At 39.4% G+C, this 19,116-nt stretch overlaps 1 protein-coding gene across 3 annotated transcripts; it reads left to right on the forward strand.

Moving 5' to 3' along the window:
• Nucleotides 1-147: 147 nt before the first annotated feature.
• LOC117304412 (HBS1-like protein) lies at nt 148-19,002 on the forward strand. Of its 3 annotated transcripts, none has more exons than XM_033788847.1 (18): nt 148-315; nt 1,801-1,869; nt 2,413-2,586; nt 3,416-3,601; nt 9,337-9,592; nt 10,278-10,407; nt 11,103-11,231; nt 11,819-11,925; nt 12,422-12,539; nt 13,204-13,425; nt 13,637-13,754; nt 14,782-14,850; nt 15,521-15,625; nt 16,020-16,110; nt 16,431-16,539; nt 16,933-17,033; nt 17,600-17,744; nt 18,236-19,002. In XM_033788847.1, exons 1-18 carry the CDS (start codon nt 273-275, stop codon nt 18,245-18,247), a joined length of 2,184 nt encoding a protein of 727 aa, XP_033644738.1. In that variant the 5' UTR covers nt 148-272; the 3' UTR covers nt 18,248-19,002. The 3 variants fall into 3 exon arrangements, with proteins under 3 accessions (XP_033644738.1, XP_033644739.1, XP_033644737.1); XM_033788848.1 differs by having other exon boundaries at nt 9,340-9,592; XM_033788846.1 differs by lacking the exons at nt 9,337-9,592; nt 10,278-10,407; nt 11,103-11,231; ... (9 more) ...; nt 17,600-17,744; nt 18,236-19,002 and adding an exon at nt 4,374-6,287.
• Nucleotides 19,003-19,116: the final 114 nt, after the last annotated feature.

The following is a 19,116-nucleotide window of genomic DNA, read 5'->3' on the forward strand; positions in this document are numbered from 1 at the left end:
ATGAATGCACGGTGGATGAAATTTAGACTTGTCAATAAGTCGTTGAAAAATTGTTGTCATTCAATACCGTGTGAGGAGCGCGCTCCTTGCGATTTGAAACATACAAAGACTTGCAATATTAATCAAGTCTATTCCATCTGAGGGCCCACAATGCAGCAGCCAAAATGGACGTTGGACACGGTGTCTTGTTGTACAATTCGCAGATAAATTGGCGAAAATATGGCCTTTGCATAGTTTTCTTCAGAATGTAAGCTTGTAACGAACTTGTCAACATGTCAAGACATAGGAACGTGAGGGGGATGGACTATGGGGATGGTAAGTCTGATTTAATCACTCGTCAAAGTTAACGTAACGCCTTACAATTATTGCAGCAGCGCGCGCCCAGGCCATGCCAGCAGGTTGAACAGGCGCCGCCGCCCGTCATGCCCGTACGTTACACACACTTTACTGCGTATGAGTAAACTCGGTCCCAAGTCAACTCGGTCCCAGTCAACTCGGTCCCAAGTCAACTCGGTCCCAAGTCAACTCGGTCCCAAGTCAACTCGGTCCCAAGTCAACTCGGTCCCAAGTCAACTAGGTCCGTATGGTTGACGGGAAGTAATTGTATGTTTTAAAAAAAATAACTATTAATCATTAATGTCCTTTGACTTTGTACATGAAACGGGATAAGTGTGCACCAATGTTCGGGTATAATAATATTCCATGCCTTCAATTGCGACCCATTTGTTTCTATATGCAACATTCACTTTTGAAAATTACCGATTGTGTTGGCCAAAAAAAAATAAATGTCTTCAAATGTCTCTGCTTTCAACCAGAGTATAGTATTGTTTTCTGTATGGCTCTCAATAATTCATTAATTGACAAACATTAATAATTGAATCCTCTTTGATTTCTTTTCGAGTAACTTACATTTAAAATTAAATAATATAAAAACAGTATGAATTACATCATTATTAAAAACTAAAAGAAAGGAAATTAATGTTTGATTAAATTATAAAGAAAACTTTCAAGTTAACTTATAATAATAATAAATAAGATCCAAAATCTACTAATTAATAATAATAATAATAATAATAATAAACAAGACTTATAAAGCGCATTTTTACAAGATACAAATAAAAAACTAAAACTATATTAATTTAAGGAAATTAATGTTTGCTCGAAAATAAATTGTCAAATAACTTGGGTTAATTGCGGTCCCTCCCGCCCTCCCTCCCGCCCGTGCAAGCTTCCCTGTCTTGGGACCGAGTTGACTTGGGACCGAGTTGACTTGGGACCGAGTTGGCTTGGGACCGAGTTGACTGGGACCGAGTTGGCTTGGGACCGAGTTGACCGGTACCCACTTTACTAGCATATTCCTTGTTTCCTGAGCTACACACAAAGTTTGTGGAGAATTGTTGAGTTTTATCTTTCTTCATTCTTTGGTTGGACGTAGGCCTACACACACACACACACACACATGTTGGTAGTTGCGATAACGTAATTTGTAAATGTAAAGACATAATCATAATGATTCACTGGAAATTGAGGATAACTTTCCGTATGGCGCCACCATTTTTTCACTCATTTTTACAAAAAGGGATATCTCATACTCCATAGTCATTTAGACTGGGTCCCAGTCTTTGGAAAATCATATCTTTGCAGCTTGTTTATCATTGTTAATTCCTTTCATGTGCGCTATGATTTTGATTAAAGAGCACCTTGATGAAATTGTAGTTATGTTATGACATTGATTGATTGAACTATGATATTTGTATTATTGATGAACTCCATCGTTGACTGCACGTGATTACATTGCAGATTATGAAGGCTATGATGATGTTTATGGTCACTCAGTGGAAGAAGATTATGGTGTCTCTCCATCAACAGGTATGTATGTCCAGCTAGGACCGGACTGGGCCCAATTTCATTAGAGCTACTTAAGCAGAACATTTTGCTTACTGCTTAGCAAAAATAAGCAGTTCAACACGCGGTTTTGTTTGGACGGGCGGGGTGCCCTTCCAAAATTCTCAAAATACCAAATGCGCCCGTTCAAAAATGTAGCGCCCGGACAAAATCGTCCAGCACCTAGGCAAAATCGTCAGTGCCGGAACAAAAAAATCTTGAAAATTACTTTCGACGAACACAGCAACGTTTCAGTGCCTAGTGTCTATAAAAAATATACTACAACACATGTACAACTTTTTAAATATTATCAATGGCTATACATCCTATCAAAAGGACAAAGCAAATGTTGTGCTGAAAAAGACACAAGTATCATGACCGAGACCCGAACACACACTCTGCTGATCAGAAACACCAGAGCTTGATTCTGGTGCTCTTATCCGCTCGGCCACGACTCGCCTCAAAATAAAGAATGGTAATATTTCTTGAAAACCATCGTTCAAGCCACCTGCTTGTTTCTCTCTACAGCTGAGCAGTTCATTTTCCATCGCAGCCTTCAGCATCACCAGCTAGCATCTTTTCTTGAAGAAGGGGAAGAGGATTTACAACAAGCTGAGGGGGATCAAACAAGAAGGGACTCTGACCAACCTCTGAACGACTCCAGGAACTTCAAGAAGCCAGAGCTCTCAGATATTGAAGAAGGTAGGATCATGCGTAGTGATTTCCATGTAAGTGCTTTTGACAGTGGATTTTTTCCCCATGTTAAGGTATAGCAAAATGCTACACAAAGTGTTCCATTTGTATTTAAAGGCAGTGGACACCAGTGGCAATTACTCAAAATAATTTTTGGCATAAAACCGAACTTGGTAACGAGTAATGGGGAGAGGTTGGTAGTATGAAACATTGTGAGAAACGGCTCCCTCTGAAGTGCCATATTTTTCGAGAAAGAAGTAATTTCCCACAAATTCGATTTCGAGACCTCAAGTTTAGAATTTGAGGTCTCGAAATCAAGCATCTGAAAGCACACAACTTCGTGTGACAAGGGTGTTGTTTTTTTCTTTTATAGTTATCTCGCAACTCCGACGACCAATCAAGCTCAAATTTTCACAGGTTTGTTATTTTATGCATATGTTGAGATACAGCAAGTAAGAAGACTGGTCTTTGACATTTACCAATAGTGTCCACTGGCTTTAAAAGTCATCGTTTGCTACTTGGTCATTAGTATTCAGTGTGCAGTAAAGAAATGTTTAGTTAAAATGCAAATTTGGTCGGCAAAATTGTTCCTGGTTTTATATGAAACTTCTTATAAGGTTACTTTCTTTGTGTGTATTGATTGTTGTGTGAGGTTTGCAGTAACACCTTGTGTAAACCTCTCAAGGACTAATTTTGATGTGTCTGTTTTTCTTTGTGTGTGTTTTTGGTTTTACTGCGCCTTGAGTGAGTTCTTAATTGGTCTCAACATTTCAACTAGCTTGCTCTAGTCATCGTTAGGAGAGACTGATTTTTTTATTCTTGTTAATTCTGTACACAGCTCAGCTTCAGTCATGCTTGGAGGAAATCCGCAATGTAGTAGGAGATGCCATCCCTGAGCATGTCTTAGTAGAGACTGCCCTGGCGCACAAATTCAACTTTGAGAAAGCTCTGAATGCCATTCTTGATCACCAAGAGAGTGGAGGAGGCCAACAGAAGAGCAACAACAACATGGAGACTCAGACAGGTGAACAAAGCTCAAGAACTTAAAACTTTGGGGATTCGATTACTCCGTTTTTAACAGGAAATCCCTTCTTTTTTTTAACCCCACCCCCAAAAAACAAAAACAAAAATTGTCTAATTCAACTTTTTTTTTTTTTTTCAAATTCATAAGAAAACCAATAATAATGCCACACTGAGTTTAAAGGATTTGGGTACCTTTTCAAAATGTCCATAGATTTACATTAAACTTACAGGGTTTGAAGATAATGATAGTGGAAAGCTTCCCTTCAAATGTTACTTACCGAGTTGCCGTAGTTTTTGAAAAATGAGTAAAACAATGTCATAAAAAACCGTTGGTAAATGATTAAAATAATTTTCGTCTCATGAGACGAAAATTATTTTCATGACATTGTTTTACTCAGTCCCCCAAAACTACAGCACCTCAGCACGTAATATTTTCAGGGAAGCTTTCTACTATCATTATCTTCAAACCCTGTAAGTTTAGTTTAAATCTGTTTACATTGTGTTTTTTGTCCTACAAAAGTTATATACACCCTTTAAGACAACTGGAAGATTTCTAGCAAGGGAATAACCAACACCAAAAAATTACACTATTCGAAAATATAACTGATTTGCTCCTGCATGCTTTTAACAATCATCTAATAGAAGGCCCGCTTCTTGTTTTCTTCTTTCTTTTTCTTCTTCGTCACTGTTCATCTTCTTTACCCGGTTCTGCTATGGTCTTTACCCATCTGGCATTGCTGTTGCTTGACATCCCTTGGCTATGGTAAGGTAAGGAGTTTGTGATTTTATGATATTAAGGGAAAATGAAAAAAGGGAAAATGAAAAAAAAGAAATGAACATTAGCACCAGACCCAATGATCACTCTGATCCAGATGGGCTTTTAACTGAAAGAAATCGTAAAACTAGTCCCTCTGGTACCATGCAAGTAGGCGGTTTGGCAGATGGCTCGAAAGAAGTTCAAAAAGCCTCCTCAAATGTTTTAGTTGCCCCCTTATCCAATCTTGTTGGAGTCCGTCTTTCCCCCAGCTCTTTAAGTCGATGTAAAGCTGTAGCATCCTCAAATTTAGTCTCATCAGTGCCCCTCTCCGCTTTAGCTGCTTCCCATTTATCATCATCCCCAGCAGCAAGTGGTGCATCCCGAGGTCGGGGGCCATTGTCATTGTCCCAGTTGGCTGGTTCTCGTCTTGACGCAACTAAAGCGTCTAGAGATAGGGACGTCTTGACAGGTTCCCTAACGGGTTTATCGTTACGTGATTTATCACAGCGTTCACTTTCCTCGACTCCACCTCGACATTTCCCAGTGAAGCAGAACCTCCAGACTAATATCAATAGTAGAGGAGGCCACACTGGCGAAGAAGACCATCGAGGTATTTCTCTGTCGAGCTTAGCATCCTCGCATCTGTCATCAAACCCTCTGAATCTCAAACCATCCGGAACACCAGACTTTGGAAACAAAACTGATAGGTTTTCCACTCAAAGTTTAGCCTTTGACTCACGAATAGGAAGTGATTTGAAATCTATTGGACTCGGTAACCTTGTTGGAGGTTTAGGCGCCACCGTGAAGACTAAAGTGCCCGGTGCTATTAGGCCAATGGATGGGGGTTTACAGCATGGCCACCCCGGAACCGTAGCAGGAAGTTCATTCCTTACACCGGGTATGTCCATATCCAGCTTAGCCTCGTCTCACCTCACTTCGAACCTTTCAAGATCGCAAGAAAAGTCAACGCTAGGATTTGGAACAGGGGGAAGCACCGCTGGTATCTCTTTGTCTGATTTAGCCACAACGCACCTATCGTCAACCCCACCCTCACAGCTGTTTATCGGTGTGGCTTTGGAAAGTAGACACAAACACCAGTCTATGGTTTCTACGAGCCCTGCTGGGTCATCTCTTTTCAGACTAGCCACCAACCACTTGTCTCAGGCCCCTTCAACATCTACTGCATTTGCACTTCCTAGCGTCAGGGATACACATGACAAAAGGACGACTTTGCAAAACAGTCCGGTGAAAATGGAGCAAAATACAAGTGAATGGTTCCAGACTATTTCGTCGCACCAACCTCTGTCTGGATTTGAACCCGCAAGATTTGAAGCACCTCCAGGTCTTCGCCCACTGACATATGAAACAGTGCCACCGTCTGAAGATGAACTAACACCGAGGGTACACACTCCACCTGGTTTCCAATCCAGGGAGTCTATCAAGATGGAAAGCACATCATCAGGTCTCACCACAAATATTGAAACTCAAGATACCTCAGTTATCCAAAAAATACAAGGGTTGCCGAAGTTCAAACACTCTGCAAAACAATCAAAGAGTCTCATATTTTCAAAGCCCTCGGTCTTTGCGAGGACCCTGTGTGCCGAGTACATCAACCAATCACCACAGAGGATGAAAGTTGCCTCATGCATATTAAACAAGCTACATTCCAAGCCAATCAAACACAGGCAGTTCTCTTACCGGAGGCAGAAATCCTGGACCGAGAGTCCCGCAGATAACAAAGAGGAAGTTGTCGTGTTTGACTTTTCGACCCCTTCCCCTGATGATGTTGTAAAACAGAGGCAATCAGGGGCGTTCGGTAGTGTACATAAGAGCAAAGGGAAGAAAAAGTAGCATAGATCTCATTGTTATTGTAATTATAATAATAATAATATTAAATTTGGTTTCTACCCATACACCGATGTGTGTTAGCACTGTACCTTCCCGAGTCCTGTGAAAAAATATCACAGGCATGTTACTCGGGTGGGATTCGAACCCATGACCCCTGCAATTCTAGAGCAGTGTCTTACCAACTAGACTACCGAGGTTGCCCAGTAGCTAGAGGCAGTTTAAATAATAATAATGACTCTTTATTCGCCTTTCCAAACAATGATCACTGCACTTCAAACTTTATTGCAGTAATTTATGCTTTAACGACTTTTATAAAATTCATCCATTTTGAATTGGTTTCCTCAAAACAATTTATTGAAACATCCTGAAGTTATTACAATTTGACCTATGAATTCGTTGCAAATTTTTGTCTGCAAAAATTTAAGGGCTGTAAATTTGTATTTTAAAGGCAGAAGTTTGAAAAGAAATTATGATTGCATGATAAAATGATTTAATTAAGGTGCATTTAAGTTGGTAATTAAGGTGAATGCACGGTGCTATGAATTTATAAAGCCTAAGAGAAAGACATGGTCAAAATGTGTGTTTTTTTTTGGGTTTTTTTTCAGTAAAAAACGCATGCTTACCTCCCGGTGCTTACTGTATGAAAATAACACTGTTTGAAAATCCATGGTGAACACTAAAATGGCCGCTTCTTTTCTTGCTAACCTTAGAAATACATGTATGCTCACGCCAATTTTCATGCTATAGGTACATGTAGCACGAAAATATGCTTATCGTTAAAGCTATTGGACCCTTTCGGTAAACAGTGTTGTCCAAGGCCCACACTTTGTGTACCACAACTTCTATATCAAACAACAAACCTGTGAAAATTTAGGCTCAATCGGTCATCGGAGTCGGGAGAAAACAACGGAAAAACCCACCCTTGTTTCCGCGCATTTCGCCGTGTCATGACATGTGTTTAAAATAAATCCGTAATTCTCGTTAACGAGAATTTACATCGTTTTGCTGTTTTCTCAAAAAGTAAAGCATTTCATGGAATAATATTTCAAGAGAAGTCTTTCACCATTGCCTTCTGTAAACCCTGTAAGTTATTTGTAAATCTGTGAACTTTTTTTTTTTTTTTCTGAACCGAAAGGGTCCAAAAAAAAAAAAGGCTTTAAGTAGGGCTACGAAATTGGCCCCTGGTTGTCGCCATCACGCATCCTGCTCATTTCCTTCAGTGAGTTGGTTTTTTTCCTCGTGCGATTTGAAAGTGTCATTTATATATAATTGCACAGGCTGATTTGTAATTTACCATTTCTTATGAAATATTGCTATGCAAAGAAATAATGTGCTTATTCGTCTAGATTTGTCTTAATTGAATATGAAGAGCTTGTAGTGATTGATTCACTTGAATACATTTTTTTTTCATGAGGTTGATTGATTTAATTGTTTTGTTGATCAATTTATTGACTTATTGATTGATTGATTATTTATTGACTTATTGCTGGTTTTGATTTACCTTTACCCATTATTGCCTTCAGTGGTGGTCTGGGGGAAAAAAGCTTTTATTTGTCCAGATCAAACCCCAAACCATAGAAAAAGTTAATTTTGATATTATGTATTCAGCGAGCGGTTTCCCTTGAATAGCAGGGCAAAATTTTTTGTAGCATTTAATGCTACAAAAAATGTATCAGTTGCAGTTGATTTACTACTCAATATTGGCATTCAGTATGCACAAAATCTGTCAGGTTGAAACTAACATTGTGCTGTGCAAAGTTGCTGGACGAAATCAATCCCTGACATGGTCGAGGGTGAAATCTAAGACCAATACTTAAAGAAATTATTATTGAGCAAGAGACTGAGACTGGAGTCCACGCTTTAGCAGGTAAGGATTGGGGTCTTCCAACCCTGAGTAACACTTCTAAATGTGACCATGCACCACCAATAGGCTGTAAAGTTGCACTTGCACATTGCAGAGCCTATTAAATTGTTTGGGTTTTCAAGAAATCTTTGAGAAATCTGAATAAAAATATATGTGGCTTTGAGAAATCATAACTTCGTCAAGAAAAGTCTGATTTAAAGGGGGATGGTATCATTTTGAAGCTGATTACACACTCTCTCCAATAATGCATTAATCACATAACAGTAAAAGTGTCAACTTTACAGCCCATTGGTGGTGGATGGTCACAAATGGGTGTCGACAACTTCCTACTTTTAATACGTGTTAGTTTTGCATTGGGGATATAGTATAATTTGTATATATTACCATTACACCAAAGATGTGTTTTAAGCACTGTAAACTCGGTACTTTCCCAAGTTGTGTGAACAAATCCACAGGCAAACTCACTCGGGATTCGAAGCCACAACCTTTGCATTGCTAAAACAGATGTCTCACAACTAGACCACCGAGCTAGCCATGCATCTTGTAAATTTACTAAGTAGCAAACCGATCAGAATAATAATAATAACAATTTCTTATAAATTATAGCGCATTTCACAATAACCATTTCAATGCGCTTTACAATAGTGTGGTCATTGGGCATATAACATTCCAGCTCCCCGGGGAGTGTACAACCTGGGCAACCGTACCACTCCAAAGGCTTTTTCATAAACGATATAAACCTCCACCCTCGCATGTACCCATTTATATCCCTAGGTAAAGAGAAGCAATTATAGTAAAGTATCTTGCTCAAGGACACAGGTGTCACGACCAGGAACCGAACCCACACCCCGATGACTTAACCACCAGAACTTGAAATCGTTGCTCTTAATCACTCGGCCATGACACCCTATGTCTTGCAGGGATGAGATTGGTCAGACTTTTGGCTGAATTCAGACCTTTTATGTCGGCCTGGTGAAGAAAAATCAGACAATATTTGTTCCCACAAGTAAAGAAATCCTGTTGATTGGTCTACTTCTCTAGTGCTTTGGATACTTTTTCCAAAAGCTCCTTGAAATCTTATAACCCCCTGGGGAATACCAAACAGTAGAAAACGCATAATTTCAACATACCTTTGAGTTTGTATCCAAGTTTCAGACTTTTTCGTTAGTAATGAGACTCGCCCCTGGTCATGGGATGCCTTGATGCTCCCCTGATGGGTGTGTCACTGCCCCCGACTCTTTTAACCCTACCCTTCAATCACGTACAGCAGCAGCACCACCCAGGCAGCAGCAGCCTCCGTCGACCAAACCCAAACGCCCCATGCTGGGAGCCAACCCAGAAGACGACAAAGTGGCAGCCGTCACACCGGAGGTGGCCAAGATGAGCTTCCCATCCAAACAGGCCAAGAGAGGATTTGAACTGGGAGCCGTCCCAAGTGGAGATGTACGGAGAAAGAGTGCTTCACTAAGGCCTAAGCCAATGTCAGAGTGTATGGATGACATTTCGGATTTGCAAGTCAGAAGGTAGTTTTAAACACAATATCCTCTCACTTTAACGAAATGTTTGGACGATTTTTCTTTATATATTTTTTTTTAATTACCTAACTTGTTATGTGTAGAAATGTTAGTAAAGAACTTGTTTGGGTGGTTCTTATCTTAAAGCAATCGCTCAATTCTGTGACATGTCGGTCGAAAAGTAAATTTTAGATGATTGACTGTTAAAATTCCAAATGCCTGAATTTTACTCTTTGTTTTTCTACAATTTTGGGGTTTTGCAGGACAAAATGTAGATGCTCTTTCTTACATGTAACAAACTCATCTCGGTTATAAAAAAAACCCATAAAATTACAAATCAATGGGAGACTTTCTGGGACGATAGAGGGCAGCAGACTTACCGGGTAAATCCATTGTTCTCAGAATTATGCGCATGTTCAGAACTACGTAAACAATGGAAATTTACCCGGTATGTCTGCTGCCACCTAGTGTTGGAAAGTCTCCCATTGGTCATCAAAAAAGCAAGATAACAATGAAAGAATTTCATTTGTGTGTTTTTCTCATACTTGAGAAATCACCTCTCTCAAAAACTATGTTACTTCAGAGGGAGCTGTTTCTCTCACCATGTTTTATACTAACAATTATTTTGAGTAGTTGCCAATCGTGTCCAGTGCCTTAAATAGTTGTTTGCATTAACGGGACTATTTTCTTGCAGTGAACACCAAGGAAAGCTTCCAACAGTTATGAGTGCCCCGGATCTGACGGCGATGGTTGGGTCAACATTTGCTCCTCCAGGGCTTCCTGTAATCCCTCAGAGAAAAGAGTCCAGAACCTCCAAGATAGGGGTAAGTCTTGGAATACATTTGTCTAACCCGCATCCCTAGATAAGACATATCTGATAACCAAATTGAATTGAATTGAATTGAATGGTTTATTCGTCAAGTATATAAAAATACATGAAATTTACAATCCTAGATAATAGACATCTGAGCAGAATACAGGAACAATACATTTTTCTAACCCTCATCCCTCGATACGTCATGCCTGATAATTTTTAATTTTGCAGATAATAGACATCTCCACATAATACAGGAACAATACATTTTTCTAACCCTATCCCTGGATAAGACATGTCTGATGAAAATAATAATAATAATTGGTTTTGTAAAGCACTTAATAAAACCAATTATTATTATTATTTTCATCGTCTCAAAGTGCCTCAATTATTATTATTATTTTCATCGTCTCAAAGCGCCTCCAACATTAGTACTCCTGGTCACTGGGCCATTTAATTCTTTCTTTAAACCATCTCAGCTCCCTGGGAAGTTGCCTATACAGTTTGTGTTGGCAAATATGTAGCGCACTAACTTGACTAAGCTAAATCAATCACAAGAACCATCTCTGTCCTCACAGGTACCCGCTTACCCCTGGGTGAAGAGAAGCAATTATAGTTTTAAAGCGTCTTGCTCAAGGAGACAGGTGTCATGGCCGGGATTTGAACCCACACTCTGCTAAACTATGATTATTGTACTTTTTGCAGACAATAGACATCTCTGCAGAATATAGGAAGAGGCAGGAGGGAAAACAGCTCATCAACTTGGTTGTGATTGGTCACGTAGATGCCGGTAAATCAACATTAATGGGTCATCTCTTGTATCTGATTGGTCAGGTGAGTCTGTCTCCTTGTAGACCACAATCCCGGCCATATCTCGTTGGGCCTCCCTGCCCCCTTTCAATGTTGGTTCTGATTGCATGGGGCCAATTTCATAGAGCTGCTTAAGCAAAAAATTTGCTTAAGCACGAAAATAGCTCGCTTGATTTACACATGCTACTGGCCAACATTTCATGCCATATACATTGCTTGTGACTGGTATTTAGCTGTTCTTTACTTAGCATAACAATTAAGTTGAGTCTTGGCCGGTAATCTGATTTTACAAAGCAAGGATTTTTTTGCTTAAGCAAAATTTTGTGCTTAAGCAGCTCTATGAAATTGGGCCATGGTCTTTTGCCTTGAGCGGGGAGATGGGGGCAAGGGGAGAGAATGATTATTGTTAGTGGGAAGTGGACAGGGAATGGTTGGGATTGGCATTTTGGCCGGGATTGCAGTATTAGGCTGTGTACGAAACGGCGACTTCAGCTACAGCTACGGCTATATCAGATATTGTCTTGTACTTTGTTTTGTATTGTACTGTTTTGGCAATCAAAATAATATCAGTAATAATAATAATGTTTTCTCAATTCCTCCCTATCATACAGGTGAACCAGAGACAGATGCACAAGTATGAGCAAGAATCCAAGAAACAAGGCAAGGCATCATTTGCATATGCCTGGGTGCTGGATGAGACGGGTGAAGAAAGACAGAGGTATGAACATAGTCTTTAAAAAAAGTTATCATTATATGTGATGCGAGCCGTCAAAATGAGTCGTTTGTTGACACCGAAAAAATTAATGGGAAACGGTGTTTTGTGACTATATGTGCTACAGATTGTTTCACTTTGCTTCAAGTTTGTGTTTAGTGCAGTGTATAAAACAGACGTTATGATGAGCAAGAAATGGTTGAATGCGATTGAGACCGGTTCATGCCACTTCAAACAAGTTCAATTCCCCCAGACAACTGCAAAACAAATCATATATCCATGACAGAAGATCCAAAATCAGAGAAGCCATGCAGAATCTTGCATTTTGGGATTTCAAGTGAAAAAAACTATCAAAGCCTGCTCTTATTACATTTCTTTTTAGGGGGTTAGGGTTAGGATTCTGGAAGATCCAAAATTACAGAATTCTTACGAAATCTTGCATTTTGGGGCTTTCAATGTCAAAACGATTACCAGAACCTCCTCTCGTGACATTGCTTTTCAGGGGCATTACGATGGATGTAGGTTTAACCAGTTTTGAGACTCCTAATAGAACGGTGACCCTCCTCGACGCCCCCGGTCACAAAGACTTCATCCCCAACATGATCACAGGAGCTGCACAGGTTAGTATCTCTTGATCCTGAAACGGCATTTTTGTTTTCTCTTAAATGCACTGGACATTATTGGTAATTTTTGAAAATAATTGTTAGCATAAGGAGCAATGGAGAGCTGTGGATGGTATAAAACATTGCAAGAAATGGCTCCCTCTGAAGTGGCGTAATTTTTTAGAAAAAGGGGTAATTTCTCGCTCTAATGTTTGAAGCCCTTTAGGCATCTGAAAGTTTTTTCTTTTATTATTCTCTCGCAACTTTGATGACCAATTTAACTCAAATTTTCACAGATTTGTTATTGTATGCATATGTTGGGATACACCAAATAACCTGGTCTTTGACAAAATATCAAGAAAGGTGTTCGATGCCTTTAATCTGGGGGTGATGTCTCGTCAGTTGTTCCTGAAAAACCACGACTGTATTCTAAGGCTTTATGATGTAGCCATCTTAAATACTCTGTTTAGTAGTAGAGACTGATTATAAAAAATTTTATTCAACATTAACTGGCTAATATTGTTCTATGTACAGTTCAGATGTTAATATATATTATATCTTCAGCATCCTCGAATATGATAAGTTTTGTTTCAACTCAACAACTATGCTCTACTCATCAGTAGAAGACTGAGAAAACCGTACGATTGTTCTATACCATTGATGTCTTTTCTCTTCCTTCTAGGCGGACGTAGCCATCCTGGTCGTCGACGCCACAAGAGGAGAATTTGAAACTGGATTTGATTCCGGTGGCCAGACAAGAGAACATGCCCTCCTGGTCCGATCGTTAGGGGTGACTCAGCTGGCTGTAGCCATTAATAAACTAGACACTGTGGGCTGGTCGGAGGTCAGGTTCAACGAGATTGTAGGCAAGCTGGGACATTTCTTGAAACAGGCTGGTTTTAAGGTAAGTGTTGGCAGCAATAATCTAGAACTCACTATAACGCTATAAAGCAAGACGAAAAGAGCTGCTCAAAATGTTTACTGGCGAAGAATTGTTCTAACAAGACCGTAACAGTTTAACTTGATCCCGTTTTTCTTTAAACAAGCATGGTATAAGAGAAGAATGATCCCATATGTACAATTTTGAAATGCATTGTTTCAATTTGTTGTTTTAGGATTCCGATGTTCAGTTCATTCCCTGCAGTGGGTTAACGGGTGAAAACCTCAAAGACAGAGCTAAAGAATCTGCCCTGACTGCGTGGTACAAAGGACAGTCACTTATGGAACGCATAGGTGAGGAAAAATAGTGAAACTGAAGTAGGTGCAGACTGAATAGTAGCCTTTTGTTAAAGGCCTTTGTGGTTTGAACTGCCTCGTAGAGCTGCTATCCCAAGCAATTGAAAAGGGAGACCACTCGCGTGAGTCGAGTGGCAAAGGAGGGCCTTTTGCAACCTGTTTGCGCCTTCTTCTTTTGCGTATTCATATGAATTATGAATTATTCATAATTTGTCTGACATAATCTGTCTGACGATTACCCAAACAAAACGCAGACTTTTCCCAAAAAACGTTTTATAAACGAATCCGAGGTGGATGATTGTTGTTTATCCAGGCAGTGTGCAAAATTTCTTAATGTATGCTGACCCGTTGACCCCGTCGCTTCTGATTGGTTTGGACATTTAGGAGCAAGTTCGAGTGTGCACAATGGTTAACTAAAAGTTGACCATTTGCACTCGAACCCAGGCTGGTCGACCATTGGTTGACTACTGTGGTCGACCATTTGGAACCAGCCTCGAGCCCATGGTTTCTTCACTGGTCCCAACAGCATGTTCCATTCTAACATGTGTAAAGCGCAGAGGGGAACCCTCTAGACTAGACTTCCAAATGAGTCGTTCGAGTGGGTGCGACACTGCGCATGTACGTTGCTGGTCAGTAGTCAACCACGGGTCGACTAATTGTGCCCACTCGAACTTGCTCTAGGTTATCAAAAGTCAAGATGTATAAAGAAAAACTTAAGAAACCGCAATCAAGTTGTGAAAGGCTCACGTGCTACGCCACTCGGTGTGTGGTCTTCCTCGCAGTCACTTGGGATAGTGGCTCTATGAAGCTGTCCACACCATGAAGGCCTTGGCATAAGGCTAACTGAATAGTAGAGATAAATGCAGTCAGGCCTGATATTCTTTTCACTTAGATCGGTTTCCGGTTTCCTTTGTGGATGATAGTTGGAATTATTTTATGAAAGCCACTGGGGTAAAATGGGTTTAACAATGTCCCTAAAGTGTGTTCATGGTGAATAATGATAGCTTTGTTTCTTGTTATCCAGACTGTCTGAAAGCTCCAAAGAGACCTGTTGACAAATCTTATCGGCAATGTGTATCGGATGTATTTAAAGGTAAACCAATTATTATACTTTCTTATTTAGTTCCAGGTTTGGAACAAGAAGTTTGTTTTTCTGAAAAGAAATTTGAACCTTTGCAATTCTAGAGCTGTTTCTTACCAACTAGACCACCGAGATTGCCCGTAGCTAGAAGCAGTTCGAATCCCATATTTTACCAGCGGTTACCGCAACAATTTGGTTTGTGGTTTCGAATCCCACCTATATGCCTGTGAGTTTTTTCACAGAGCTCGGTAAAAGGTCCACTGAGTTTACAGTGTTAATACACATTGGTGTATATGGGTAAAGCCAAAATTATTATTTTTTATCCCCCATTTTTGTTTTTTTTATGCAAGTGGCCAGACACACAAGGCCTGAAGGCCACTTCAAGGTGTGGGCTACAATTATTTTTTTCCAGATACCGTTGCCACCTACTCCTAGGGCTGAAACAGGGTTACCCCTTTTACAGTCCATACGGCTGTAGGCTTGGGTATCATCAGTCCGAAGCCTGGCTGGTAGAGCAGAAAGCACAACCTCCCCAATTTTACATAGCAAGTGTCACGACTGGGATTCGAACACACACCCTACTGATCAAACACCAGTGCTTGAATCCGGTGCTCTTAACCGCTCGGCCATGACACGCCACACGCCTATGCAAGTCTAATAAAACATGAATTATTGTCGGCAGGTATGGGTGCTGGTATCAGCATAGCCGGTAAGATAGAGTCTGGAGGGGTGCAGGTTGGCGATAAAGTGGTTATTATGCCGGCTGCTGAACATGGACAGGTCAGAGGTCAGTTCAAATTCATTTTTCATGAAGCAATTCAAATTTTGTCTTTTCCCTTTTTAAATCCTGCAACTCAAGAGTATGGTTTCAATTTTGTTATTAATAATTCCACTGGCAAAAAAAAATCCACTGTAAAAAACTCCTCTGAAAATCAGATACCAGATGGAGTTGCCGTATTGTCATAAGAATCAAGTAGTTGACGCTAAAGATCCCAAAAGAGGATCTTATGTGTCTTATGCTCAGGTTATAGGGACTATGATTTCTTGTTCCGTCCCACTAACCCTTTTGTTATTGGATTCATTCACCCGTCACTTTCTTGTTCACTTTCAAGCTCATGAAGTTTTTGAGTGCTACCACTACCTTCTTTGTTTCATGCAATTGATTGATTGATGTGCAACAGGTGTTTATATCCATGAAGAAGAGACGAGGTGGGCATGTGCAGGGGACCATGCAACAGTAGTGGTAACCGGCATAGATCAAGTCAATGTCAGGTAAGATTTTTTTTTATAGGATCTTAACCAACAAACTCTTGAAAGAACAAATATTGCTGCTCAAAGTGTGTTCTTTATTAATGAATCAAATTAAAAAAATTGTAATCTTGTTAAAACATTTTCTTCAGTTTTATTTAGATTTAATGCGGTACCGCTTCTCAGATTCAAATTTGGGGGTCATAAAAACTGTTTTTCCTTTTTTTCTTTTTTCTGTTATCTCAAAATGTTTAGTACTATCGAAAGCTGCTTTAGGCTTCAAACCAAAAGTTGTTATTTTAAGAGTGATTACCAAATCTATACCTTCTCTTTTTATCTTGTAGTGTCGGTAGTGTCATGTGTTGTCTGGAGCAGCCTATCCCGGTGACGAGTCGTTTTAGAGCCAGGGTCATCATGTTCAACTTGGACGTACCGGTGACAAGGGGATTCCCTGTAAGTTTCACAATAATTGAAGGAAAGACCCTTGCACTTATCGAAAAGAGAAGGGGTTCGCCCTGGTGTTCCTGGCTGTGGCTGCTGTATGCGCCATAGCACCTTGTAAACCCGTATATAAGGTGCTACTTAATTTGGTCTCAGAATTCATCACTGCAATAACCTATCTTTCTGAAAGTTTGTATATCTCAGCGCCTTGGGTACCTTTTTAGGTAGATATGTGCGCTGTATAAGACTTCAATATTATTATTGTTATTATCTATATTTGAAAGCAAATACAAAGATAATTTTGACATCACCATTTTGTCATTTTTCAAACTTGTTTCAAAATTGTAGATGAAAGAGAGAACAAAATCGGAAAATTAAATTTAAATTTTTTTTCACAATTGATAGGTGGTACTTCATTACCAGGCTGATAGTGAACCAGCCGTTGTTCGTAAACTCATCAGTACTCTACACAAGAGTACCGGGGAAATTCTGCAAAAGAGGCCAAAGTAAGTTCGGTCAGATTTGTAATATTTGAAGCTTATTTTAAGACATCAGACATAAGAAAACCTTATTAATCTAAAAAAAAAAAATTGCATTGCTCGCAAAAGTTTAAAAAGCACCACAAATATCGAAAAGAAACAACAGGCAGATACAAAAATAGCTTTAAAGTATCAATGCACACAGATTTAAGAATAAAACCTCCCAGTGCAGTAGGTAAGAGAAATAACTAGGGGTTTGGCTTTGGGGTTTTTTGGTGTGTTTTTTGTGTTTTTAAAAGAAAAAAACCTTGTTGAACAAATTTGTGTGCTTCCAGATGCATTATAAAAGGCTTCAAGCCTCAAGTCTTTTAAAGTTTGAGTGAGAAATTACCTCTGTCTCAACAACTCTGCTACTTCAGAGGGAACTGTTTCTCACAATGTTTTAAACTATCAAAAGCTCTAAAGTGCTCATTACCAATTAAGTTTTTTATCCTAACAATTATTTTGAGTAATATAACTACCAATAGTGTCCTTTGCCCCTAAGTGATACATGTTTCCATGATTTACTTTCGACACCTAACCTCTTCTTCTAGGTGTCTTACGAAGCAGAGTAATGCCATAATAGAGATAGAGACAAGCAGGCCTGTCTGCCTAGAACTGTATAAAGACTACAAAGATTTAGGACGATTTATGCTCAGATACAGCGGCTCGACGATTGGTGCTGGCGTTGTAATTGAGGTAGGTTAATTATTTGACATATAAACTGAGATTGTTTTCTTTTATCCTGTCTGCGTCTGTATTATCAGTCTTAATGCCAAGTCACAAAGGCCCGATAGCGAGAGAAAAACGATAACGATAAAAATGCCTGCCCTCAATTGGTTGAAATACCCCATGCAGAACACGCCCATGCTCATTCAACCAATTGAGGGCGTGCATTTTGATCGTTATCGTTTTCGTTCTCGTTATCGGGGCTTGTGTGACTTGGCCTTTAATCTATGAGCAAGTTCGACTGCACACCATGGTTTACTTAAAAGTTGTCTATTTTGCTTAAACCCAGGCTGGTAGACCATTGTCTGATCATAGTGTCTGCGGTTGGATCAACACTTTAACATGCATAAAAGCTTAGGCTGCCCTTAGCAACAGCCGAAGCCACCAACTCAGACACGGCTATAGTCTTGTATTTCACCGTTTCAAAAATAATGTAAGAATTGTTATGCTTTCTTTTACAGATCAAGAGCTAGTCAAACAGAAACTGATGCAGTTGGCCACCTTCTTGTCCAGTATACATAACACCCCCTCTCTGATAATGGAATTCCCCCTCTCCTTTTACGCTTCTGTTGAAAAATGAGTAAACAAAATCAAGAGGCAAACTTATTTTTCTGTACTAGAAGACAAGAAGGTACAACCACCATTTAGAAATTTTAATTCTTCCAAATATATTTTCCCTTTCTTTTTAAAAAATGAAATTTTAAGAGAGGACTTTTTGTCATATGATGTTTTTTTGTTCTTTCTTCTTCTTCCTCAAAAAATGTATTTTTTTCTCTTCCTGAAACAAAGTGAACATAATTTGTATACATTATCCTGTATCTTTGTGTTGTGACCATAAGACATTTGTATTTTAGACAAATCTTGAATGTAGAATTTCAGTTTTTCTTTTTAAATGCAAATCAAATTTGCTGGTAAATTAGAAAAATGGGCTTTCCTTATGGCTATGTGAATCTAATTTGAGGCAAACATTTTGTTTGAAAATGTTTGGAGGCAGTTGCTCGATAATTGTTGGTAAATCTGTTTAATCATCCATAATCCGAAGCTCTGAAAGGTTAAGATCCCACTAAAAAAGAGTAAAAGGTTAAAAAGTATAGATATCACTTTTAATGTCAAAGACCAGTCTTCGTACTTCTGTGTATCTAAACATCTAAACAAATAGCAAACCTGTGAAAATTTGAGCTCAATTGGTCATCAAAGTTGCGAGATAATATTGAAAGAAAAAAATACTCTTTTGTGTGCTTTCAGATGCTTGATTTTGAGACCTCAAATTCTAAAAGGGTCTCAAAATCAAATTCGCGGAAAATTACTTCTTTCTTGAAAACTACTCCACTTCAGAGGGAGC

The sequence above is a fragment of the Asterias rubens genome, chromosome 21 (assembly GCF_902459465.1).
Source record: "Asterias rubens chromosome 21, eAstRub1.3, whole genome shotgun sequence".
In the NCBI taxonomy this organism is placed as follows: domain Eukaryota; kingdom Metazoa; phylum Echinodermata; class Asteroidea; order Forcipulatida; family Asteriidae; genus Asterias; species Asterias rubens.